The sequence below is a fragment of the Eublepharis macularius genome, chromosome 10, assembly GCF_028583425.1.
Source record: "Eublepharis macularius isolate TG4126 chromosome 10, MPM_Emac_v1.0, whole genome shotgun sequence".
NCBI classification, from domain to species: Eukaryota; Metazoa; Chordata; class Lepidosauria; order Squamata; family Eublepharidae; genus Eublepharis; species Eublepharis macularius.
In genome coordinates this window covers 54,281,439-54,309,226 of record NC_072799.1, presented here as the reverse complement: position 1 = coordinate 54,309,226, position 27,788 = coordinate 54,281,439, and the positions used below count along the sequence as shown (strand labels likewise).

At 41.6% G+C, this 27,788-nt stretch overlaps 1 protein-coding gene across 5 annotated transcripts in view; it reads left to right on the top strand.

Annotated features, from left to right (window-relative positions):
* Positions 1-27,788, top strand: part of TTC29 (tetratricopeptide repeat domain 29) — a 267,221-nt gene that overhangs the window by 145,804 nt on the left and 93,629 nt on the right. For all 5 annotated transcript variants that reach the window (XM_054990580.1, XM_054990579.1, XM_054990577.1 and 2 more), the window contains 2 exons: positions 4,088-4,211; positions 7,441-7,672. In XM_054990580.1, coding sequence (XP_054846555.1) covers positions 4,088-4,211; positions 7,441-7,672 — 356 coding nt within the window. The remainder of the gene's footprint in view (positions 1-4,087; positions 4,212-7,440; positions 7,673-27,788) is intronic.

The window sequence follows — 27,788 nt, the reverse complement described above, 5'->3', positions numbered from 1 at the left end:
CACTCTTGAATTGCTCTATCTCAGTGCCAAGTTGAGAGCTAAAATCCAGAGCAAGACCTAATAGGTGCATTCTCACATAGGAAGACTGACCAATTAGCAGAAAGTGATTGAAGGAACCTGACTAGACAGCTGGCTTGATTAAAGGAGGGAAGAGGTCTGCAGCAGCAGAGGAAAATAGTGCCAAACTCAAATTTGGTGTGTGATGGCACCTTGGGAAGGGTTGGCAGAATCAGGGTGCAGGGGCCAGGTAGGAACATGTAGCTAGCCAGTTTGAATATTGTCAAGGTGAGCAGAAGCAGAAACAGATGCACCTGAGTAGGGAAAAGAGAGCTGTGAGGGAATTATTAGTGTGTGGATTTCTGACAGGCTTGTGTGGGAATGGGAGAGGAGGTGTTTCTGGGGGCTTTGGGGTAGGCAGTGAGAGGGGCTCTCAGAGAGAGAGAGAGATGAGAGAGAATAAATCTTTTTCAAAATCAAATGAAGTCGTTTGTTTGGGGAACTTAAAAGGATATTATATCATCTACCCTTCCCCACTTTCAAAGTCTAGCATGCTGAGGAGAACCCTTCCCACATGTGAAGAAAACTTCCACAGCAACATTTGCCGGCCAAGATTAACACAAGAAAGAGAAACGGGGACTCTGTGTGCAGCAGTTACTGGAGGGAGAGGGCAAATTTCTTGCTAGGGTTCATCAGGAAAGGGACTGAAAATAAAATAGCCAATACTGTAATACCCCTGATATACCTATAACATGGTCTTATTTATTTATTTAAATATTTTTACCTCGCCTTTCCGCATGGTTCACAGTGGCTTGTAATTATAGATTCAAAACATTTACAGTAAAAATAAAAAATAAAGTAACAACTGAATTACTGTGGGAAAAGTAGAGAAAAAAGCAAGCAAAAAAAATTTGTATTGTCGAAGGCTTTCACGGCCGGAGAACGATGGCTGTTGTGGGTTTTCCGGGCTGTATTGCCGTGGTCTTGGCATTGTAGTTCCTGACGTTTCGCCAGCAGCTGTGGCTGGTATCTTCAGATTTGTAGCACCAAAAGACTTTTGGTGCTACACCTCTGAAGATGCCAGCCACAGCTGCTGGCGAAACATCAGGAACTACAATGCCAAGACCACGGCAATACAGCCCGGAAAACCCACAACAGCCAAAAAAAATTTGATCAAAATGATCAGTTGTGAGGTGGTGGGTGGATTCCTGAGGATGTTGCATGTGGGAGCAGGAAGTGTATCTGGGAGTTTGGGGGAGGGAGTGAAAGGGATCTGTATGAGAGTGCATGAGAATAAGGTTTTTTCTTCAAAGTCAGCTGAAGCTGTTTGAGGGGAACCTGGGGCTGACATTTTAGAAAGGAAAGGTGGCTAGTGGTGGCATGAGGTAAAAAACTATGCATGGTGGAGAAGGGGGACAGAAACATAGTCACCCTATGAAACTGATTGGCAGTAGATACAAGACAGGCAAAAGGAAGTAGTACTTAACACAATGGGCAGTTCTTCTAGTACTCACTGCCACAAGATGTGGTGATAGCTACAGGTATAGATGGATTTAAAAGGGACTGAACGGAAAGGATCTACCACTACCTGTTAGCTACAGCAACTGTATAGGACTTTCAGGTTGAGAGGCAAAATTCTTCTGATGGCCAGATCCTGGAGGGCAATCCTTGTTGTTTGTGGACCCTGCTTGTAGGCTTCCCCATCACTGACCACTGTTGGAAACAGGATGCTAGATTGGATGGACCCATTGGTCCAATCCAGCAATGCTACTTTTAGGTCCATCAGAATGAAGTAGCAGTCAGGTCTGCACCATTCAGATTGTAGTGGGTCTTGCAATTTTGAATGCTCGTACACTTAAAAAGCTCTCTAAAAATGGAAAATTGGTACAGTTGTGGGGGAATGCTATCTGGACCATTTAAGTGAGGGCATTGAGCATTTTCAGAGCACTGGTGTTACGGGGGGAGGTGAAGACGTGGAAGATACCATAAGACTTGAACTCTAATAAAATGTAATTGGACCTTCTAGCTAGATCTTAAAAACAATAATTATTGATATCAAGTAGATACTTTTGTCTTCTGAAGTTGAGGGTTCAAATACAGCTTAGAGTATAGTTCAGTAAAGAGTCCATTATGCTGTGTAAAGTAAATAGAAATGAAATGAATAATTATTTAAAAGAACAAGGAAAGCTTGGTTAGGGCAAACAGATATTAAAATATTACTGTTGTTTAGAGTTGTTTCCTACATAATAAGCTTGTAGATCTTTTTTCTGGTCCACTTTTTTAATCCTGTAGCAGAGTTTTATTCTCATGGCAGAAATAAAGCTTTGAATCTTCATATTACATTTTATAGAAATGAAACAACTGTATAGAAATGAAACAACTTAGGAACTTTACTGTTTTCTATAAATGAAACATAGGATGTCGCCATGACAAAAAATACATCGAAAACATTTCTATTAATTCATTACATTAAGAAAACCTTTTTACATTTTCTCCTATCACTGATTCCATTTGACTTATTACTTTCAGCCTCTGGCCCACAAACTTGGTGGCACAATCAACAAACCCCTCAGTGGCTGTTTCATCTGTGCTCTATTTGATTTCTCCACTCTGAGTAAATGATTAAGATTTCATGCATTGGTTCAACCAAAATCTATGTTCACTCAACCACATCCTTTATTGATTACTTCTACTGCAAACAGTAGGCCAAGTGTGATATACATAATTGGACAGTTGTCAAGGGATGAGGGTGTTAACAGTCCTGTTTTCCCAGTTGGAAACTGGTATCACCTTGATACACAAATATTCTGCACAGTTTCATTCTCATTCTTTGGACCGAGGAGTACTGTTCCTCAGAATATATGTTTTTAACTCTCTAAGGTCTGGTTGAATGAATTTAATGATTATACCATATAATATGCTGTTCAAGTTGCACCTGTGCACTGCATATAGAAAACTAGAAAAACTGGAATTAATATTTGTCTAACATTTTAACCTTGTCCTTTTACTTATATAAATCAATTCAGTTCTTCAGTGTGGAAATGTTTGATTTTCTCCCCTTTGCAAGAAAAATAGGCTTCAAATGTGACTCTGATTTTAAACTTTAGAAGCCTTTTGACATGTGGCAAATATTTGCAGTGTGTTTTACATGCCAGTAATGTTTGGTTGCCATCCCTTCTGAAGTGTAATGCTTATAAACAATTTTATTTTGATGTAAGTAAAAGGTAATTTTAAGGCACCATGTCAGCTTGTAGCATTAGTTTGCTGCATTTCAGTCATGTGGATGTGTCACATTGTTGTAGGTTCGCATATCTTGATCATGTGAGAGGGAACCCTGGCACAATTTTTGTACAATTTCTTTTGTATGATACACACTTTTATTTCTTAAAACAGTCATTTGCAACATGAACATTGGCATGAAGCTTTTTTTAAAGATAAAAATATTCTCTTTATCACATATAAACTTTAGTTACTGCATTACTACACATTATTAGGACCTGAGCTTTTGGTTCACTTGTGGCTTGACATTTTGATTTCTGCACTACTACATTAGACACTCAGGTTCACAGCTAATATTAAGGTCACTAGCCATGACACATGAAAGAGAAAGCATGTGATGTTTTTACTCACAAACTTGAGCATCTAGCCTGTGTGTAGTTACAGTAGTGTGAGATTTTTTCTGTTAATATAGCTTCCTTTATTAAAAAATGTGCAAATGTCTTCTCAATGTATATTGGCCAATATTCAGCTTAGATTTTTGAGTGACCTCGGGTTGTGTATATTGAATTGGGAATTAGAGGTGACACCTGTAATTCAGTGGTAGGTAGTGTGAGCCCAGCAACCCACGGCATACCCATATAAACAGCAGCAATTATCTCTTGAAGAAGGCCATCGTGTTTCTGAGCAGGAGCCTTCATGGTGTGTACTAGTTGCTGCAGCCTACAGTTTTTCTCCAAGGTACACAAATAATTTCAAGCTACAGAAATTTTCAGTGTCAAATTGATATATGTATTGTAGATATTCAACTGTAGTTGTTCATGGTAAAATGAACTTGCTTATTAAATATATAGTCTCTTTTATTTCTTCTCAGTCTTGGGGAAGTGGATGAAGCTATTACATACTTGGAGAAGTTTTTGAATATTGCCAGGAAAGTTCAACTGACACATAACTTAGTGGATGCATGTACATTCCTTGGAAACATTTACAATGAAAGAGTAAGTACTAGCTTGAGGAGTGAGATAATGCTGGTGTTAAATTAACAAGAATCGATATTAATAGACTCTAATTCTAAATATTTGTATTGGCATATATCTGCAGTTTCAAAGTAACACCTTAGAAGCAGCACATCTTATGAGCAGCACACTTACTTTAAATACATCTGAAATAAATACATTTTAACACCCCTGACTTTTAAATGGAAACTAGAAGTAGATTACGACATAGGTGATATAAGTAAATACATTTTAAAGTTTGCAATTAATTTTGGAAGCTAATTTTCAATTAGTAAATGTAACACAATATATAACTAAACTGCCTTTTTATTACTTAGACATTATAGATAGATCCAAAGTATCACAAGCAAAGATATCAGGACAGGACTTTACTGCCTTCCCCCTTTTGAAAAACATGGAGGGGGCAAAATGTGCTCTACTGTGGGTGGGAGGATGAACAAAAATTGAGGGGTGTCTCTTTTAACAGAAGTGCTATTAGCATAAGTGCCATTGTGCTAGCTGAAGAACACTTTTAGACTCAACTTTATCTTATTTTGAGAACTGCTAAACCAGTTGAAATAGGTTCAGGGATTCTGTTGCAGAGCAGATTTAGCTATATTGGTTTTTCTGATGTAGTATCACACTGTATTGCATAGAAATGGTGCTCTGTCCATTTCTTCCAACTGAATACTATAGTAGACTGGAGTAGGAGTTCTAAAGCAGCAAGCACTTCTTTTTCCTGCTGCTTCATATTCCTTGCTGCTTAAACAAACTCAAATACTCCCAGATACAGATTTTGTGCGTTTATAATTCATTGTTGGGGCGGGGGGAGGGGGGGAGTTACATTGCCCATTAGATAATTTTTTGATTAAATCTTATTTTCAATCAGTAGCTGAAATACCATGCCAAATAATTCAAATAGTGGTGCATGTTGTGTTCTAGTTTTATCTATTTTTAAATCAGTTTTGGTTCAACTTTCTGACTAGGGTTTCAGATACTTTATTTCAGTGTATTTAGCTACCTTTGCTTCTGTGTCAGACATGGCAGCATTGTGGGGGGGTTTTTCTTTTAGTTTGGCTTCATTTACACACCCAGTTTTCCCCCAGTGGGGACCCAAATCAGTGTATACTGTTCTCCTTTCCTCTATTTATCCCTCACAACAACCTAGCTAGGTAGATTAAATGTAGATTAAATTTAGAACATGTGATTGTCACAAGGGTACCCAGAAAACTGCCATGGCAGAGTAGGGATTTGAACCCAGATCCTGGTCCAACACTAGCCACTACACCTCATGCATGATTATCCAGCAAATATAAATTATACAATTTAAATAAAGGAGAAAGTAGGAGAGTTAAATTTTTCATTCTTCATTGCGTAATCTCATCCCGTCACACTAACTATGGCAAATGTATTTGTATTGTGCATATACACGTAGAAGGGAGAGCGTAGTCAGTCCTTGTTTCCCAGGGCATGCACTGCACATTAAATGGATGGTGATTAATAATAATAATAACAACAACAGCAACAACATTCGATTTATATACCACTCTTCAGGACAACTTAACACCTACTCAGAGCAGTGTACAAAGTGTGATATTAATATCCTCACAACAATCACCATGTGAGGTGGGTGAGGCTGAGAAAGTTCTGAAAGAGCGGTGACTAGCCCAAGGTCACCCAACTGGCTTCAAGTGGAGGAGTGGGGAATCAAACCTGGTACTCCAGATTAGAGTCCTGCTGATCTTAACCACGACAGCAAACTGGCTCTCTAAATATACAGTTATTGTGCACGTTATATTTTTCTGTATATACCAAGTTATTTGCATGAAAATGTAATAATGTGAAGTAGCCCAAGTGCAGGCAGATAATTATTGTTACTAGCATTACCTGCACAGGGAATGCTTTGTATGCATAACAAAATATATATCATGCAAACAGATAAATGCTGACACCATGAATTCAATAAAAGTTAACTAGATTGTGTGTCTTCAGGCAATTCTCTAGGCACAATTTAATTTTTTCAGTGTTTATCTTGGGGTCGAGGGCTTCATCAGTGAATAATGGTGCTCATATTTTGTTCATATAAATATTAGTGTCTTAGTACCACCGAGTCAATGTCTCTTACCTTTTATAAACCAGGCTGAAAAAAATATCTATTCCTACTGCTGCCCTCTTTCCAACTATTTAGTGTGCTTTTATCAAGTACTGGGGCGCAGTAATTAATTGGACTTACTGGTAGACACATCCCAGGAACTTGGAGCAAGGAACCCTATAGCTGTAACTCTGTGATCTGCTAGTGAGTTAAGCTCTATTTGAAATCATTGGGACTTGCTCCTGACTAAGTATGTTTTAGATTGTAAAGTGCCTTATCCCTGCCCACCAAAAGCTGTTGTGAACTTTTAGAAGTGTTGCGCTGCTCCAGGGAGACACATGGGCTTTGGCAGGGGATAAGAATTCCAGGCCATTAAATTGCAGCCACCAAGATTTGCATCTCTGTGCAACTTTGTGGTTATAATTTGTTACACAGATGGTATCTTCAAGAGAGTGTTCCTGGTTTGTGTTAAAATACATGTTGGCAGATTTTGCTGTAAAGAGTAGGCTTATTGTGAGGGTGGGGAATAGCAACTGAAGTAATGCAAGTTTTATTCAATTCATTGGTGACTAAACTGATTTGATTAAGGCCCTCCCCATTTGTAGATGTCTGTTTTTAAAGTTCAGGCTTACTGCTGCATGAGATAGCGGAAAGTACTAAAGACAGTAGTGTTCTTTCTTTTTTCTCTGTCCTTGGAAAGGGGGAGAATATTGCACAATTAAAACAGACAAAGGCTGAATCCACGCTTACCAGCACAGCGCTAAACAGACGGAGTGAGAGCGTCTTTCTGGTGCATTTTATGACGTCATCACGCCATGATGCCGCTCTTGTGGTGCAATGATATCATAAAACGTGCCAGAAAGACACTATTACTCCACCTGTTTAGTGCTGTGCCGGTAAGTGTGGATTTGCCCATAGTATGAAAGGAATTACTTTTTCAGATTATATTCTTTTAATGTATGCTGTTTAATGTTACCTCTGTTTTACATGTCAAGGTATTAAAACAGCAAGGTAAACTTTTTCTGCATCTAGGTTTCTACAGTTTACTACTTAATTGGTTTGATCAGCAACAAAATGCAACCTAAGTAAAAACTAAGTATTTAAAAACTGAGAACTATGTTTTTTCTGCTCTTTTATTAGGGGAACTACTCCAAAGCTTGTGAATATTTTGATCAAGCATTTTGTGCAGCAAATGTTCTTGCTGATTTGCCTCTAGTGAATGAAACAAAGGTATATTGTGGCATTGGGAAAGCTCATAACATGATGGTGAAAGTTAACAGTCATACAGGAGCTGCAGATCACGTCGGCATCATATACCTGCTGGCCTGGAAGGAGAATAGAAACGACATGTGCACTGACCCTTTTACAGTTGGTAAGACGCAAGTTATGAAATACGTTAGTGGTTCATTGTCCTTAATGGTGAAGTCATTTCCTTGTATAGTTTTATTAAATTACTTGCTAAATTCAATCCTGTTTTCCTGCAAGGAGGCTAGGTTTGAGATGATGTGAGGATTTTTAAAAAATATATGAAATAGGTTTATGCATGTATAAATATTACAAGCTTACCAACACCCTCTGTCGTACTTCAAGTCACCTCCCTATAAAGCTTAGAACAGGCCAGGGAAAATTGAGTGTTGATTAGTTACAAATTTAAAATTATTAGAAGCGTTGTTTTATTGTGGCTGTATAACCCTTCATATCCGTAACATTTTATTTATTAATTTAAAACAATTTTATGCTGCCTTTCCACTCAAATAATATCCCCAGGATAGTGAATATATAAGCATTAAAAATTAAAACATTGAACAGTAAAGCAGGATTTAAAATAATATATAAAATAATTCAATAAAAGCATATAAAAATATAAACACGCAACTCTGAAACCAGTGAGGAGAGCAACAGCAGTTATTGGGGCTATGGCAAATGAAACAAAAATGTCTTCACCCAATGGCAGAAGATAATGATGGAAACGAATCTCACAAGGGGAGTGGGGAGTTCCAGGGTATTGACACCACAACCAAGAAGGCCCTTTTCCAAGTTGTCACCCATCTAGCTTCAGAGGGCAGGGGCACCCGAAGCAAGGCCTCTGAAGATAACTGAAGTAGACAGGTAGGTTTATATAGGAGACGATGATCTTCTCCTGGTGCAGGTTGTTCATCAGGCTGATCAAGGCTGTTTCAGTCCCATAACCCAGCCTGACACTAGACTGGAACAGATCCAAACAATCTGCTTCATACAGGAATCTCTGAAGTTGCCCAGCCATCACTCATTCAATCGCCTTGCTCAATAATGGTATATTTGAGACTGGACAATAATTATTCAGTGGATGTAATCTCATTTATAGAGTATTTTGGTATCCATGCTTATCTAGCATCACATCAGTCAGAAAACGAGCTTTATCTCATTAATTCTGTGGAAAGCCAGAGAATCAAGGTTGTTCATCAATATACTGAAACAACACTGTGAATTTGGGATCAAGAGCAGTGTTCCCGCTAATGTGAGCACGTGAGCAATTGCTCACAGATTCTGACTCCTCCGCTCACAGATTCTCAGCTGTAGCTCACAGGTATTAACTCTCAGGTGGTTCCACCCTCCCACTCAGTCGGAGCTGACAGGTGGGTCCAATAGGGATGGAGCAGGGGTGGAGCCTTGTCCCGCTTCTATCTTTCCTTTTCAGCTGTGGCTGGCTTAGCCCTCAGAGTAGAGCCAGAGAGCAGAGGCAGAGTGCAACCAGTTGCCGCCAGCTCTCTAGCTGGGGAACAGAGCACAGCTGAGTGATGGGGCCCAGCCTCATTCTGTCATGAGTCTTTCAAGTACAGATTCATTATGTGGAAAAAGAAAACGTGAGAATGATTTTCAGGTTGATTTCCATACATATCTGAAGTCAGCACTGACTCACAAAAGCTCATCTTGAAATAAATGTGCTAGTCCTTAAGGTGCCACTGGGTACTAACATACTAACACAGCTACCCTTTTGCAATCAGCATGAACATATCCATTTTTATACAGAAGTATACTCTGTTTTTTGTGGCCCTTTCACCTAATGGGACTAGATGGTCTTGGACAACTGGTTTTTATTATTAATTTGTTTTGATTGTAATCAAAATGTATTACATGGTTTTTATTTTTGGATTTTACAGAGGCTATGAGTTATACATAATAACTCATTGATTCCTACGTAAATCAATGAGTTATTACGTAAATCCCACCTACCTGCTGTAATCTTGTTGGAATAGAGAAGATTAACACGTGCCAAGGATGGGATGCAGACCCTAGCACATGTTCTCAGATATATTTATATTTGTATATCAAATATTTGGGAAGGAGAAGTATTAATAATTTTACCTGCAGAGTAATTTAGTTTATTTAGAATCCATGTTTGAATGACTGCTTGAATTGTTGCTTCTAAGTGAGAAACAATACAAATTAGTTTATAGTTAATGTTTGTATGTTTGTAGACTGCATTTTTTTTTTAAAGGAGGCGCGCTCAAAACTTTAATGAAATTTGTTGTTTTGGCTCACAAAGTAGATTTTTAGCTCACAACACTGCACAGCTTAGCGGGAACATTCAAGAGCTGCATCAAAACTCAACAGCAGTGTGTTATTTCAGATAATAGAGTTCAAATCAGAGTTCTATTGTAGGTGTTTGGGAGGGGGGAATCTCTTTCAGAAAACTGAAAAAATATGTTGGGGGAAAGTGCTTCTTATGGGCGCCAATCTGAAAATAGAAATGTGAAATTGTCTTCATATAAGGATTGCTATTGGAATAGTTTTAGCACATACCATTGCATCAAGTCAGATAGTAACACTTCATTGTCAAAGATAACCTATTCATGTATTTACAACTGTAGTGTTTCATACAATCAAATCCTAAATAAACACAAGTATCAGGTTTCTCTTGCACCTTCAAAGATTATAAAATGTCTCTTATAATCATACATTTTTGAATTTGCTTCCAAAAAGTGACAGAAGAACAAAAAGCATAATATGAAAGCTGAACTACTCTTTCAAAAAAGTCCCCTCAGATTCTTGGCAATGTTTGGCAACAATTTAATGCAGATCTTAGAAGGCAAGTGAAAATGCCAAGCCGCGCCCTTAAGCAACTATAGAAAATGTTCACATTTTAATGAAACAAATGAAATTGTATTCTTTTGTTTTATACATTTGTATTTTCCACAACTGCACTCATTCATCATCTACTTAATAGAAAAATTATTAACTCCAAAAACAGGTATGTTCTTTGGTTGTCCTTGCCCTGCTTGGGCAGGAGGTAGAAGCTGCTGAAGGGTGAACAAGCTGCATGGCTTGTCTTTCAGTTATTATAGCCTTGGCCATTTTACCTGTTTCACTACCAAAATCAACTGGATTGTAAATTAGATCACAAATACTTTGTGTGTTCTTGCATTGCCACCAGAGAACTGTTGTGTAATCTGTTAACTTTTGATCTTGTGTCAACACAATGAATGCTGCTGACTGGTTAATGCTGCAGACTGTGCAGGCAAAAAACAGTACTGTATTGATTTAAGATGAAGCATGGCATGGTCATATTATATTCCCACCTACTGCAAATTACTCAAATACCACTCATTTAGAATTGCGAACAGGTCATCATTTTGAGCATAAGAGAAGCCTGACTCAGGAGAAAGCAAAGGATAGGTTTGATGTTCAAACGTGTGACTTGTAAAAATTGAAGTATCTCCACTATGAAGCTTTCTGTTGAACTGGTGCCTGCATAGTCCTGAATTTGGCAGCTTTGACACCACTAAAGTATTGTATAAATTGGTCCAAACTGGCAATTTAATTCTCTATTTTCATGTTTCATAGCCTTAGAAAACTAGAATTTGCATAACAATTTAAGTCTTTATATCAGCTGAGACTTATTATTGTACAAGAATGATTATTTTTGTTCACATTCATGCACAGTTTTTGGAGCATCTGGCTTTAAAATCTTCCCCCTGGTGGTTTTGGAACATCGTGTTTAATGCAACATAGGATTCTGAATCCTAGCATGTAGTAGTCACTTTGACCACAGAATAATTGGTAGGTCATCTCATGTTGAAGGGTATTTCAACAACATGCATATGCAGAAGATGGAGACCAAGCCCTATGAGAAAAGACTGAGGGACCTGGAAATGTGCAGTTTGGAGAAGAGGAGATTGAAGGGAGGCATGATTGCTCTCTTCAAGTATTTAAAAGGCTGTCATTAGAGGAGGGAAGGGAGCTGTTCATGTTGGCAACAGAGGATAGGACTCGAAACAATGGATTTAAACTACAGGAGGGAAGGTACAAACTAGACATTAGGAAAAACCTCTTCACGAGTAATCCAGCGGTGGAATCAACTGCCTAAGGATGTGGTGGATTCCCCCTCATTGGCAGTCTTTAAGGAATGGCTGGATGAATACTAGTCGGGGATGCTTTAGGCTGTTCTTGCATTGGGCAGGGCGTTGGACTACATGGTCTGTAATACCCATTCCAGCTCTTTGATTCTATGATAATGCTGCTTTTTGCTTAAATGGATGGCTTTTCCTCTGTGCTCTGTTTTAGTAGATCAACATTTCTGACCAGACTCTTACCACTATATCTGTTTACATTCTGAGTAAACAGTGGCATTGTTTTTTAAAAAAAATTTAACCACCATGTAAATCAAAGATATATTCAAAACTCTCACTTTTCTAGCATCAGTTGGGGTAGCACCCTGAAAGATCCAATAAAGGACTGCCAGCAGAGCATTACAAGGACTCAAAGGTTTTGTCTGCCAGAATTCGGGGCTGGATCACTGCTGAACAAGGAACAGAGCCTTGATCCAGTAATGAAACCTCAAATACTTCAAAAGACTGCTCAGAACTAGGATGATTCTTCCATCCACTCTTAAATTTACCTGACCTGGAACTCTGTTTCATTTAGTAGAAATCACAGAGAATTATTGGGAGCACAGAAGGGGACTGTGCACTGGCTTCAAAAATGGAAGAAATGGACAAGACCACCAGCAGTCTCTTCAAGGCCATGGTTAACTACAATAGATTGACATAATTATTGCTCAGTTGGACTAGCTATGGCTGTGGCTACAAAAGCCTTTTGCTAAATAACAACCTAGAGGCAAACCCAACTTCCTTGATTTCTATGAATTTGTTTGCTGAATTTGAGACGCAAAAACAAGGCTTAATTTTATGTTCCTCACATAAAAAAAAGTGATACAAATTGTGGTCCATCAGTGATCTGAAATGTACTCTAGCAAGCCCATTGGCTAAGTGTTACACCACAGGCTGTTCTAGTTCAGGAATTCTATCTTCTGAGAACTGAGTCATCACTGTTATCAAGTGGATGTCCAGTTTTTTTCACCCTCAGAGAATTTTTTCATCACTTCACCATCCCTAGTCTGAAACAGCTTTTTATGTTAGATTCCAAAGTAAGATGGACTATTTGACCCATAAAGTGAACAATTTTGTACACCCTAAAAGTTCTGGATGTTGTTTTGTCATCTATTGTACCTTATTAGAAAGCCGTTTGAGTATAATGGCCTTAATGATGCCTATTTTCACATCATAACTTTATAGTCTTATAATAACATTCTGTCCCACTGTCTTATCCCTACTTTAAATGTCTTTGGAGATTAAATAAAGAAGAGGAACATTTTAGAGTGTTTGAATCCCAAACATCGTCAATAGCCCAAGAAGAAGGGTCCAAATCCTGCCATAGCCTCAGTACAGTCTCTTACCCACTTAGAGGTGCAAAATATAGTAGTCAAGGAGCAGAAATTGCCACTCAGAAAAAAACTGAGATTACTGCTATAGTGCAGGAAAAGGGAGCTGACCAAAACTGCCAAAGCCATCAGCAGGAGTGAAAACATATCAGATCCACACCGGAAAGCTGAAAACAATAAAGCAGGCATAGTGGGGCCAAAGAAAGGGCAAACAGTATGCACCATCAATGAACCTTGTACTGCTAGCAGAACAATCTGTGCAGTGAAAAACATTCAGGAGATAAAACATAAAAACAGATTACCTTGCCAGTGGATTAGCAAGGGCATTCCCAAAGGAGAGGGGTCCCTGGCAGCAAAGGAGCAAAAAAAAGAGCAGGCCATGGACCATCACAGTCTCGTAAGGCCAAATAGCCCATGCCTCTAATCAGAGTATTTAGGAGTTGGCACCAGTTAGTGGAAGAAACATTATTTCAATGCATTGCAATGACATGGAACATTTGCAGTAAAACAAAAGAAAAAGAAAAGTAAGGTATGTCTAGTACTCTTAATAAAAGTACATTTTTGCCGGAACCACTTTGCAAGAGCTGCTCATAGTAGGGCTCTTGCACTGCAGGGGCAGCCCCTGAGATGGCTCTCAGAGTCACAGCATCATGAACATCTGGGAAGAACAGAGCACTGAAAGCATGAGAATGGTGCATATGCTCTGTCTAGGAAAGAAGAAAACAATTTGGGTATCCCATGAAGTGTGAAACTTAAACTGAAGACCACATTCTGCCAAGGTGACACACAGAACTGCAATTGTGAAAGTGAAAACACTGAACAACCTTAGTAAAACATGGATCCAACAAAGACTGAAAAGACAATGGAAACTCTTTTTCAACTAGTAAGACAAAAAAGGGTGTTGCCTTGGAAAGGGTCTGTAACCAACCATCAACAAATGAGAGGGAAAAAACTATATTGCAGCTTCAAGAGGTTAAAATGTGTTTCATGCTTCCTTCAAAGGGGATGGTAAAAGGATCATAATGACCTGTTGATCAGCAGCTTAAAGGAAAAATTGCAGCAGGGGAATTCTGCTTCCTACGCTGGCTAACAGCTCACAGCATTCACAGTCTACAGTGATTGATTAGAGATGAAGTGCTATTTATTCTGCAGGCTGTCAACAACAATAATGACGGCCACTGGAATGAAGTATAAATTTGCTAAAGGATTGCAGCAGGGGCCCTGACAGCAGCCAATTTAATTAAAGTTTGCATGTCATGGACTTCTTGTCCTGGGGCACCCTTTCTGAGGAGAAACATAAGACAATGAGTGTGGATTTTATATAAACCTCATCTTTCATCCCCCGAAAGGACTCAAAGTGGCTATAACATTTTATACCTTTCCATTCCATCCACATAACAATTTTGCACAGCAGGCCAAACTGAGAGTATGCTACAGGCCTGTGGTCACAAGCAAGCCTTTCAGGTAGAATGACATTTGAATCTGGATTTGTCTCTAACCACAATACCAAACTGACTGTTGTTAGAAATGGTGTCATACAAGGATGACCCCAGAGACAGGATGAACACAATTGTAGCAAGAGCTCTCTCCTAGCAGTGCAGTTGTGATGCTGTGGGGTCTTTTTCATGTTTTATGTTAATCCCAGAATACTAAAATCTGGAGCAATTTCAGTCCAGATTTTACTCATGTCTGTATAAACTGGCTGAAGGACTGCTAGGGAAGGTCTGAGCTAGGCCTTGTGTTCTTTTCTTTCTGCTAAATAAAGTTACTCTGTGCTGAGTAAAAGAGACCCTCTGCACATTCCTAAATGGCTGTTGAATCTTGCTTGAGAACTGCCAGCATTATTCCCTGGTAGGAAAAAGGGAGTGTGGACATACATGGAACCAAAAGGAAAAAAACTGCCTTCAAATAGCATTGAGCTTAGAGGTGCAGGTTTATCATCGCTATTAAAGCAAAAGCAGCTGAGGAGCCCCAATCATTACACTGATGGTTCCAGGCTGCTATGCCATTGTGTTAGCTGTATTGCCCTTAAGGTCTGCACCTTGGAATCAAGGACAGCCTGGGAGGAAAAGGGATTTCTTGAGTCAGGCAGGCATGTTCCCAAATGCCTTGGAGAAAAGCCTTTCAGTCTTGGACCCCAGCCCTCTTTTAAGTTACACCTCCAGGTGTCTCCCCTCAGAGCCCACACAGCCAAGGGAATGGAAGGGCCTATTCAGGCTGGCAGGCAGCCAAAGCCTTTAGGGGGAAAGCCTTTCAGCCTCCCAATGGAGAGATCTGTTATGCTACGTCTCCAGGTGTCTCCCCTCAGAGCCAACACAGCAAAAAAGCCTTTGGGAAACAGTCTGGGAACCAAGGGCTCTGTCAGGCCACATTTGTAGGCTTACCCCCTTCGAACCGATGTGGCAGGTGCATTTATTCAGGCTGGTGCACCGCTGCAACCTTGAAGGAAGAGCCATTCTGAGGAGGCTCTGATGGGCCACATCTCTGGACTTAGCTGTTGGTACTCAAGGGTGCCAGGGAGAGAGCAGGTGTCTTTAATCAGGCTGGCGTTTTCCAGTATCTTGAAAAAGTTTCTCTTGAGCCATAACTGTGAAAGGAAAGACAGATACTTTTCTTCTTTATATGTAATTGTATTCTTCACTAGAATGCCTATTGAAGATTTAAAACTTTTAAAAGAAATAAACCCTCCTCAGCCTCAAGGATGAGGTAAGGGAAAAGCAGAGAACAGCAATGGAGATCCTCTCTGCAGTGGCAAAAAGAGAACTGAAGGGCTAGTGACCCTCCTCCTGGTCATGTAATGTTTTTGGCAGGAAAATGCCAAAGGGAGGAGGGGTGCTCCTAGTCTTCTAGAAAGCTCTAGAAATGTTCTCCATGGCTGGCCTGCATGTGCTTAGTCTCCAGTGTGTGCCTATACAGAAGCTACGAAGATGAATGGGAAATTACAGTTGTGCTTAACTGGCACATCTTCGCATACTGAGTGCAAATGACTAGAAGAATGTTGAACTCACCAAGGAAATACCTGAATGTATCTGCACCTTCCCTGGTCAGAATTCTCCTCATCAGGAAAGAGTAGGAAGAAGGTGCCCAGATTCTGAAAACGAGAAAGACAAGAAAATCCCCTGTATTCTGGCAATATTAGGGAGATAAAACATGACTTTAATTCCAATAAATTTCTTGCACTGTTATTCTACCTTGTGTTTAATTAATAACCTCAGTAATATGGGTTAAGTGTACCCAGCAGATATGATACTTTTATGACTCCTTTATTCAAAAAGAAGCAAACAGTTACACTTTTTTATCTTAATTGCAATTTATACCCTTTTTGCCATTTTCCATATGAACATTAAAACATCACCTGTATTAGGATTTTATACTTTTCAATTAAATACTTTGTCTCTTCAGTTCAGCATACATTTTTAAAGTTTCTTTCATCTTTTTAATTCTACATTTATAACTTTTCTTTACAAGGTGGATCATTAGTACATTTCTATAATCATTTGGTACTCCTGAACTTGTTGGTATTGCACACTAAAAGGAGGAAATTTATTCATTGATCATCAAGTTCTACCCCAGGCTTGCAGCTGTAAGTGATGTGAAAGTCTGTTTAAGTGAAGAAAGAAAAGGATTATGATGTTCAAAGTGTCCCCATTCTATTGTTTCTTGTCAATGGTACCTCACACTTTCCAGCTTCAATTTAGAGGGAAGAGAGCCCTTTGCCTCTTGCCTCTGAACTGCCCACTCAGCACTGGGAGCTTCAGAGATCCTCCTTAATTTATTCACTTTTAGCAGCTCTTGCAAATGCTCCTATTGATTGATTGATTGATTGATTGATTGATTGATTGATTGATTGATTGATTGATTTAGAACAGTTGTTAACCACCTTTCTAACATGCAAGGACTCAATGCAGCTTACAATATAAATAAAAACAATCACAGATAGAAATACAGTCCTAAAACAACACAATTTAGAACTGATAGTAACATGAAAACAAAGTTAATTAAAAACAGTCCTAAATAAAAACATCCTAGATTACACAAGCTGATTTCTTTCTCTTCCTATTTCACAAGAATATCTGTTCTTGCAGGGAAATGCTCCTGCTCCATAGCAGTGGAGTTTCCCCTGCTGATTCATTAGTGTGACAATCGCACTAATAAGCAGGCTACCACTTCTTTTCTAGTCATCCTACAGGCCGAGCAGCGTAGCGTGAGTTTGGAGTGCCTGGGGCAATTTATGGGCTCCATGTGCGTGCGTGCTCCCAGGACGGCATGATGACGTCACTGGAAGTGACGTCATCATGTAGGGCACTGGAGCCCTTCTGCAGTTCGAGCTCTTGCCTCCCCACACCCATAAGGCAGCCCTCCACAGGAGTCACCCATGCTGCCACTGCTGGCTCAGTGCGCTCCTCAGCTGCAGAACAGCCACCCTGTTGGCACGGCAGGCAGCCAGGGTGCCCACGGGTAGCCTCCCACAGAATGCAGGCTGTCCTCGGTGCAGCACCCCACCAAAATTATGCCCCTGGGGTGACCGCCCCATCTTGCCCCCCATGCTACGCCACTGTACAGGCCCTGCTCCTTTCATTCTTGCCGTTAGAGTGCTGAAGACACTAGCACCCTCCAATGAAGGTATCTATGCCTTCTGTCTCACACCCACAAGATAGGAGATGGACCATCTGGAGGTCATGCCACAGTGTTAAGGTGGTCAGCACTTCTGTGGGTTCCGTTTTGGTGATGCTATATTATAAAACTAAAAGAAAAACAAGCATGGAAGGGGCTGTTGGTCAGCCAGCTGCTCTGACTCACCTCCTGGTAAGTTTCCAAGCTCCTGTCCAGCTGGCATCGATTCTGCCTTGGATAAAGCAGTGCCTTGTGCTTATAGAATATGAGGAAAGGAGATTATGATAATTCCATCTATAAACTGCCCTCTCAGTGTGAGAAGGTGTCTGACTGCTAACAATTGGGGGATGCAGAAAGTGCTTAGGGAACCAACTAGCCTGAAAGCTCTTAAGGCTCTTAAGAGCCTTATCAGGCTCTTATCAGGCTCTTAAGCATTGCCATAAAGTTGATATTCACTGGTGGGTACCCCTGCCAGGGTCTTGCACCAGCAGGGGGCTGCCATGGGCTATCCCCAATGGATCTGAAGCATTAACCCCCACATCATCATTGCAGGGGGTAGGTAGGGAGTTAGTTGGCTCCCAAAGCCACTCAAGGCTTGGGAATGCCCCCAACAGCAGCAGAAAGTTATGCCACATAGTCCCCCATGTTATGGGAAAAATTGACTACCCACCCCATGCAAAGCCCTGCCCAAACTGCCAGAGGAGCACAGGATGCTGACTAAAGCTGCAATCAATCTGTGTGAGCCCTGGTGGCAGCCAAGCCCCCTCTCTGGCACCAATCATGGACACCCACCCCACCCTACAGAAATTCTAGCCAGAGCACCCATGAACCTAGTAAATGAGGCCTATGACATGAGGCTCTGCCCAAGACTGTACATGCGTGCAGGCCAGCCACTTGGAAAAAATATGTAAAGCTTTTAAAACACTCCTTTAGGAGCTGCTTCTCCAGATTAATGTAGGAATCCATTTTCCTACCAAAATGGGCACATGATAAAGGAAGAGCAACCCCTCTTCCCCCAAGTTCTCTTTGAGCTGCTGCGAGGAGAGGATCTTGGCTTGTTGTGCCGTTCATTTTTGCTCTAGCTATCTGACTGAATTATTTGGCTTTCTTGGAATTTCAGACCAGCTTGACTTCTCTTTTGGATTTTGGACTTTATCCGAGTGTGTTAATTGGCTTTATTTTGCTTCAGACTGGCTTGACTTCTCTTCTGGATCTTAGACTTTACCTTGACAATTTCGGCCAGTTGTGAGTTTCTATACTCTTAACTGTTATGTTTGAGGCAAAGGCCTTGTTTCAGAAGTACGGTCAGTGTTCCACCAAGATGATGCACTCTGATCAACATGATCTCTTGTCTCCTCTGCCTGGGTGAGGGAATGTGGGAGTTTGTGCCATTTGTCGCCAATTTACTCCCAAGGCTTGCAATGAAAGAGCAATTCGCTTCAAGGCCGCTTTATGGGAGAAAGTGTTTGCAGCAAAAACACCAGTCCCCAAGGATCAGACCCCTCTGCTGACAACTAAGGGGTCACAGCCCTTGTCAACCCGATTGCCACTCCAGAGTGGGGTCAGTAGTCTCGGCCAGGTCGGTGGCAAGATCAGAACCAGAAGTGTCAAGGCCAGCTGAAAAACTTGTGCTATTAGAGCCAGGCAGCCTTCGGAGCTGCCCACTAAAAAGTTGAAGAAGACAAAACATCTCTCCTGATCTGACTTGAAATCAAAGTCGAGTGAGAAATCCTAGTTGGAGTCAAAGTCCCACTCAGAATTGAGCCAGTCGGAGTCTAGAACACGTACTAAGCCCAGCAAAAAGGCACCTGTACCTTCAGGCTCGAGAGCAGGATCAGAGTCGAGGGTGTCACAACCGCCTCAGCTCCAGGGTGACTCCAAGGACATCATTCTGATTCCTTCCCAGACAGATTCCTTCACCGCACTTCCATTCACCCAAAAGGTCGATGTCAGAGGGAAAGCTCCAGGAGATCAAGCCTAGCTTCTGAGACAACTCAAGACAGGAGTTGAGCAGGGAACTGATGCCGCCCTCAGACCTGAGACCATCAGGTTCTAACTCTCCACCTAGTTAGAGTTGGCACAGGTCTGACAGTAGACATCCACCAGAACCAAGGTTCTCCACAGCAGAACGTCATCACCACACTTGCTACATCCTACAACCTTATCAATGTTACTGGCCAGGGGCCCTACACCTGTCGGATCCAACAGGAAAGACCTGGTTGCCACCACCATCTCCAGCCCAATTACAGGCAAAGGGAGCGATGGGGTTTCTTCACCCGATCCCTTTGGGACAGGTGAATGACAGTGGCAAGGTGTTCAGTTTTAGACTGAATGCCTCACTTTTTCACCCAATGCCGTCACATTGGGTGAAGAAGCAAGACATTCAGTTTGTAACTGAATGACATTCTTCACCTGATGCAGGCCAGCTTGTGTGACAGGGAAATGGTCCTTTAAATGCCAGCTGGCCCTCAGCAATTCTCAGGTCATCTGGAGCCAGCTGGTGTTTGAAAGCACTGAAGCTTTCCAAAGCAGCCTGAATCGCTTCAGGAAGCTTTGATTCAGCATTTCAAAATCGGGGTCAGCATGCTGGGCCAGATTCGGAAAGCCCTAATCTTTACAAATCGAGTACAATTTGGGTATTTATCCCTAATCGAAAACTCGAATTGCAAACCCCTGTTCTCTATCCTTAAGGGACTTGACCAGATCATACTGAAGGTGTGGGAGAGACCAGTGGAGCTACCAGGTACATTCAAAAGAGTGAAGTCCATGTATAAAATCAAGCAGGATACATGGCCCTCACTCTTTAAACACCCCACAACCCTCTTTGCTGATAACCAAAGAAGTCCAGCATAGTCAAGTGAGCACACACTCAGCGCCACCTGATAAAGAGGGCAAGTAGATTGATGCTCTTGGGAGGAGACAATACTCTGTATCAGCACTCAACTTACAGATTGGCAATTACCAAACCATAATGGAGAGCTATCAGCTCTACCTTTGGAAGAAGCTAAGTACATCAAGGACATCTCCAAGACAAGAATACCATGATAGAGCTGCTGCAAACAGAGATCATTCAGGTATCAAAACAGCAAGTGAATGTGGGTAGGCAGTAGAAACATCTGCCAAGGGGATGGGCAGTGCCATCCTAATTCTCCGTCACTCCTGACTTCACTTGATGGGCTTGCCACTCGAGTCAGGGGTCAAGGTGGAAGAAATGCCATTTGAAGGCACCTCCTTGTTTGCCTCTACCACTGAAGAGATTCTCTCACAAAAGAAAAAGAACAGGCAAACAGCAAACTCCCAGGGGATCCTGCCTTCAGACCAGCGATCCTATAAACTCAGGCACTTTCCTCGCCATCAGTACCAACCCTACAGCCGACCCTACAAGCAGGGGCAACAGTATAGGAGTCCTATCAGCGCCCTTACCAATCTGACCAGCAGAAGAGGAGGAAGACATATAAGCCAAAGCAAAAACAACCATGGTCCTTCCAAGTAGTTTTTACTTGTTGCCACCACCTCTAACCCAGATTGCTCCTTTGTAGATCGCCTGTCTGCTGCCTAATGGAGTGGAAGTCAATAACAACTGACTTTGGGGTCTTAGTCATCACTGAACATGGTTACGGATTAGAATTCATGGCACCTTCTGATAGCATTCTGCCTTCAGCAGCTGTTAATAATGTCTTGCCTGAACTGCAAAATGAAATTGAAGCTCTCCTTAAGAAGGGAGCAATTATACAGGTAGAGGACGCAGATCCTTCTCCAGCGATTTTCTCAGTTTTTCCTTGTCCTGAAAAAGGATGGAGGCCTTAGGCCTATTCTTGACCTAAGAGGTCTAAATTGGTATCTGAAGACATCAGAATTCAAAATGATTATACTAGTAGCAGTTCTGACCCTGTTAAACTCTGGTGAGTGGTTTGCAGTCCTGGATCTTAAGGATGCTTACTTCCATGTGACTATTAGAAAGCATCACAGGAAGTATCTCTCTTTCAAGTACTTGAACAGAGTGTACCAGTACACAGTATTGCTGTTTGAGTTATCTACTGCATCTAGGGTATTTACAAAGTGTATGGCACGTGTTGTGGCCTATCTTAGAGAGCAGGGTTGCTCTATTTTTCCATACCTTGATGATGGGCTTATTTCGGCATCATGATGGTTAATACTTGTTTACGGCTAGGATTAATTATTAACTTGGACAAATCCAAATTGAAACCATGTCAGAGAGTGAGTTACATTGGTGCAGCCCTCAACGCTAAGGCTTACTTGCCACCTGAAAGGGTGCATACCATCAAAACATTGGTGTCTATGTTTTCTATGAACCGCTTCCAACCTGTGTGGAGAATACAAAGGTTGTTGGGTCACATGGCAGCCTCCACAGCTGTGGTAACAACAAGGAAGCCGACTAGGGAGATATTGTACACCAAACTACTCTTTTGAAACCATCAAGTTTTAGAAATAATATTAAACTGATACGCTTCTTATAAAAAAAAATGTTTACTTTGGTTTTTTTATATCTCAGAGTATCTGTCATTCCTATATTCCATTCCGATCCTCAAGGCCACATAGTACCATGAAAAAGCTTGACACTTGGGCACATTACTAAAAGGAGAAATTTAAGTTATTCTGGGATTTAATTCCTGGTGGCAGCAATCTACCAAGAGGGGGCAAGAATAAAAGGCTTAAAGACCAAATCTACCCATGAGAAAGAAAGGGGTCGTAACAAGTACATTCCCTATAATCATGCTAGTAACCTGATCATAGTTTGTTTTAACTGTTTTGTTCTGTTGTTTTACTATAAAACACATTGAGGAATTCTCTTGAGAGGTAACGTATACATTTTCTAAATTAAAAAAGTAGCTGTGATTTCCATACCATGAGCCTGTCTCTGTTCCATTGTGGTATGCAACATTATGTAGATCTTTGGATTGTTCTGGTAGAGGAAGGAGATGATCTAGGGGACTGTAACACTGGAAATCGAGAAAATCATATAGTATCCGCTGTTTCCACAATCTAGTAAGCAGGAGTACAAGGGAAGCCTCTGATGAAAGTTGTCAACCACCACAGAGAGAATTATTAAAGGAGGCTGGGAAGGAAGTGGTTGTTTGAAAAGTTCTGCTGAAGGAGTTCTTGATCCCCAGGCAGCGGTTGCAACGAGAACTTCTACAATGTTGGAGAAGCATTCTGAATCAGACTACTTCTGTTGGGTTTTTTTGCTTTTCTTCCCTCTTTCTGTCTTGATGACTGGTTTTGAGGGGGTCTTAGGATTCAGAGACTAGTCAGTTTGGAGGGTGTTTTGCCTGAAGAAAAGATTGCAGTGCCTTTGCATTTGTTCTTCAAGGTTGGTTTGAAGAGTCTGGATGGCTTCCACGTGAGCAGAAAAGTCTGGATTATTCCAGTACTGTTCGTTTCCCACACCAAGAAATCTGAGGAAAATTCTTTTGGAGAACTGAAAAGGCACTTTTAACAGAAAAGAATGGAGTTGGAAGACAGTATTCATTCTACTGGGATGGGAACAGTAGCTTGGCATACTCCTTTTGAGAGAAGGAATTTGAGTGCTAAATTAAAGCTTCAAACTCTAGATCTTTCTGGATTTGTTAACGCAGAACCCCATTTGTGGGACTACACAGAGACCATGAAGGACAAAAGTTGGCTGCTCATGCAGTACCAGAGACAGGAATGAATTTGTGGGAGACAGCTCTGTTATCATGGTGACAAGTATTCCTTTCCAAAGTTCTGTAAGTCTCTCAGGGAAATGAGAGGAAAGGGAGAGAACACACAAAGGTAGATGGCAAAAGAGAAGTGAAACTGTAGAGGTGGGCAGGGAGCTCAGAAAAGAAGTGGGAAGACCTCTTATCTCTAGTTGAGGCAGCAGGGCAGGAAGCTAAATAGAAACCACTACAGGGGGCACAAGGGCATCCCTAGAAAAAACATGATGGAGAATAGGGACAGTGGTTTTACTTAGAGGAACAGAAGCGGCAAAAGCCTTAGTATCTGCCTAAAGATGTGAAGGCCTGGACGGAAGGGCAAAAACATTTGTGCAGAAAAAAAGGTTCCCCCCGCCCCCAAGGATGGGTTTTTTTAAAAAAAAAATTTCCAATGGAAACATTGGCACATTAGAAGTGGGGAACACACACACACACACACACACAATTTGATGATGTATTTTTTTCTTTGAAATTAGTGAAATGATTTTTAAGACAAGATTTTATTCAAAATACATAGCAAGAAAAAGTCTGAGAAATTTTAGGAAAAATTGGGAAATTTTGGAGAGTCCTGGAAAAAACTCTATGAATGAGTAAAATGTGATGCAAGTAGTCTTCAGCTCTCTCTCACCACAGTATTGAATATATTTGCAGTTTTGCATGTAAAAAACTAAGACATTTAAATTCTATAAATATGCCAGTTAATACAATTTTATATGCTTAATTATCACTAACAGTGTAATCCTAACTCCCACTGGAGAGCAGATGTGTGGCCACTCATCTAACTTTAACACCAGAAGTGCAATCCCTAAGGACTTTCAGGAGAGAGGTATGTCAGCATGCAAGTATGGTCAGGGACAGCCAGCACCCCACACTCTCTCATTTCCATAGAAACTCTGGCAGCCTTCACTAGTCACATGAGAGCTGTCATTGTCAGCTCCATGAGTGGCAGGCAAAGGCAGAGCCAATCCCCGGCAGCGATTGCTGCTGCTGCCTGCCAATGCCACTTCCCTCCCCTCCCCCACAGAGAATGGGTACACAGGGAGCAAAGACCCCACAACCACGGCACCTCAACAGAAGCACCTGGCACCTGGCTTTAGAGATGCCCTCCCCAGCTTGGAGGGGATGCACACTCAAAGGGCAGGCAGAGCTTGCTGGCCAGGCTGGCAGCTAGAGCACCACGAAAATGTCCTCCTCCACTCTGTGACCACACATCCCTCTCCTGGAAAAGTAAAAACAGAAAGGTAGTAGGACCAAGAAGTCCTTGGCCCGGCTCAAACCTGTGATTAATAATTTTTTATTGGATGGGTCAATATATAGTCAGATTAAAACACAAATACAATCCAATTCAATTCCCACAAGTATATTTCCCCACCCGCTCCCCCTTTTCAATATTGACTTCCAACAGCACTCGAACCCCCTGCTATTAATATCACATTATTTCTATATTATAGTTGTTCTTATCTTGTTATTGGTAAAGATCTTAATAGGGGTGTGCAAAGGCACTTCGATTCGGCTTTCCCGATTCGGGTATACCCGAATTGAGAAGCCGATTCGGGAATAGCCGAATCCCGAATCGCCAAGCCGATTCGGGAATGGCGATTCGGGATGATTCGGGAAAGCTTTTTCAATGGGAAAAAGGCTCCCCAGGCTTCTCTGAAGCCTGGGGGAGGCATTTTCCCACCGAATCAAGCCAAAATTGGTGGGGGCCTTCCTCTAGCTCCCCTCTAACAACCCCCCAAGTTTCAGACCGATTGGACTTTGGGGGGCCATGTTATGGCCCCCCAAACCAGGTCCCCCTATCCTCGCCTAAAAAAGGGCATAGCTTTAGGTTGCTGCTGCTGATCTTCATTCATTTTTTCCTATGGGGAAAAAATGAAGAGGCAGGCTTCCTTTGCCAGGGGTGGCATTTTGCGTGCAAAATGCCCCCCAACCCTCAGGGGCCCTTCTCCCACCTTTCCTCCCACCCCCCACCAAGGCTCAGCCTGCTCCCACTTGGGGGGGGGGATTTCATGGCCTCCCTAAGTAGGTGCTCTGTTCTCCACCAATTCCACCTGGGGGAGGCTTGTCTTGCCAGGGGCGGCATTTAGCATGCAAAATGCCCCCCAACCCTCTGGAGCCCTTCTCCCACCTCTCCTCTCACCCCCCACCAAGGCTCAGCCTGCTCCCACTTGGGGGGGGGCATCTCATGGCCTCCCCAAGTAGGTGCTCTCAGCCTCCAAAACCCACCCCCCACTGCCCCACACAAACGCAGTTCCCCCCCAGCTGCCATACACAGACCCAAATCCCCACATTAGCCCCTCACTGACCCAAATCCACCCCCAGCTCCCCACACCCATAACCCCAGGAACAGGCTGACCAGCCCTCCCCCTTTGTTCCCTATGCTGGGAACTTCCAAACTCTCTTTCCCAGGGCAATTCCGCACAGCCCAGGGGTGCCACAATGGTGGGCACACTTCTGAGTGCCAACTTGTCCCTGGGAAAGAGCACCTGACACACAGACAACCACCCCCTGACACCCCCACCACCTACAGAGAAGGCTGGCCAGCCTGCCCCATTGTTCCCTATGATGGGAACCAACTGCACAACGAAGAATAAAACATGAACAACACAAAATAAAGTTTTTAAAAAATTATTTTCTCCCTTTCAAAGAACAAGTAGGCAAAGCATTATGACACATTACACCAGCAGTCCCCCACACAGAAAAATTAACACAACTCACTTAACATCAGAGAATCACAAAAACACAATTCCTGTCAAAAACACTTTATTTCTTGAACAGCTTTAGGTTACACAGCAGGGGGGCACACCAAAGGGCATGGCAGCAGTATCTTACACAAAAATAAAATCAACTCACTTCACATTAAAGAATCACCCCAAAAATTGCTGTCAAAAGCACTTTATTTCTTTAACTGCTTTAGGTTACACAGTAGGAAGGCACAACAGGGCATGAAAGCAGTGTACTTCACAAAAATAACAACTCACTTCACATCAGAGAATCACCCAAACAAGACAGAAAGAGGGAAGAAAAGCAAAAAAACCCAACAGAAGTAGTCTGATTCAGAATGCTTCTCCAACATTGTAGAAGTTCTCGTTGCAACCGCTGCCTGGGGATCAAGAACTCCTTCAGCAGAACTTTTCAAACAACCACTTCCTTCCCAGCCTCCTTTAATAATTCTCTCTGTGGTGGTTGACAGAGGCTTCCCTTGTACTCCTGCTTACTAGATTGTGGAAACAGCGGATACTATATGATTTTCTCGATTTCCAGTGTTACAGTCCCCTAGATCATCTCCTTCCTCTACCAGAACAATCCAAAGATCTATGTAATGTTGCATACCACAATGGAACAGAGACAGGCTCATGGTATGGAAATCACAGCTACTTTTTTAATTTAGAAAATGTATACGTTAACTCTCAAGAGAATTCCTCAGTGTTTTATAGTAAAACAACAGAACAAAACAGTTAAAACAAACTATGATCAGGTTACTAGCATGATTATAGGGAATGTACTTGTTACGACCCCTTTCTTTCTCATGGGTAGATTTGGTCTTTAAGCCTTTTATTCTTGCCCCCTCTTGGTAGATTGCTGCCACCAGGAATTAAATCCCAGAATAACTTAAATTTCTCCTTTTAGTAACGTGCCCAAGTGTCAAGCTTTTTCGTGGTACTATGTGGCCTTGAGGATAGGAATGGAATATAGGAATGACAGATACTCTGAGATATAAAAAAACCAAAGTAAACATTTTTTTTATAAGAAGCGTATCGGTTTAACATTATTTCTAAAACTTGATGGTTTGAAAAGAGTAGTTCTCAAATTTTAAAGTTACTTAAACTCAGTCACACAGATCTTCTCTCAGGCTTCACACACAGTTTGCCTGCTTTTGATATTAATTTCTCTCTCAATACAAGTAAGACCTTTTGTCAGGCACACACACAGTTTGCCTGCTTTTCCTGACTGAATGTTCTTTCACAAACACACCATTCAGGCTTCCACACAGGTTATATTTCTCTCAGACAACATAAACAAGCTCAGGCTGCACACAGCTTGCCTCTCTTGCCCTGACTGAATATTTCTCTCAGAACTGCTTAAAAATGCTCAGGCTGCACACGGCTTACCTACTAAAACCAGACTCAATATTTTTCTCAGAAATGCTTACACATGCTAAGGCTGCACACAGCTTGCCTCTCTTGCCCTGACTGAATCTTTTCTCTCCTCTCTCAGTCTAAAACTGCATTCACTCCTCCCACACTCTCAATTATCAACCAATCATATCACTCACTCGTCTCTCTTTCACCCCACTCTTCATCTATACCACACCAAGCATTTAAAGACACACATGCATTTACATAAAATCATTACAGTACTTGTCACAGTCCTAGAGTGGAATTATAGATTGCACTACACTCCTCCGTATGCTTGCTAGGACTATAAAACAAATAAAGAGTACTGACATTATAAAGACTGGGAACAAACCACCA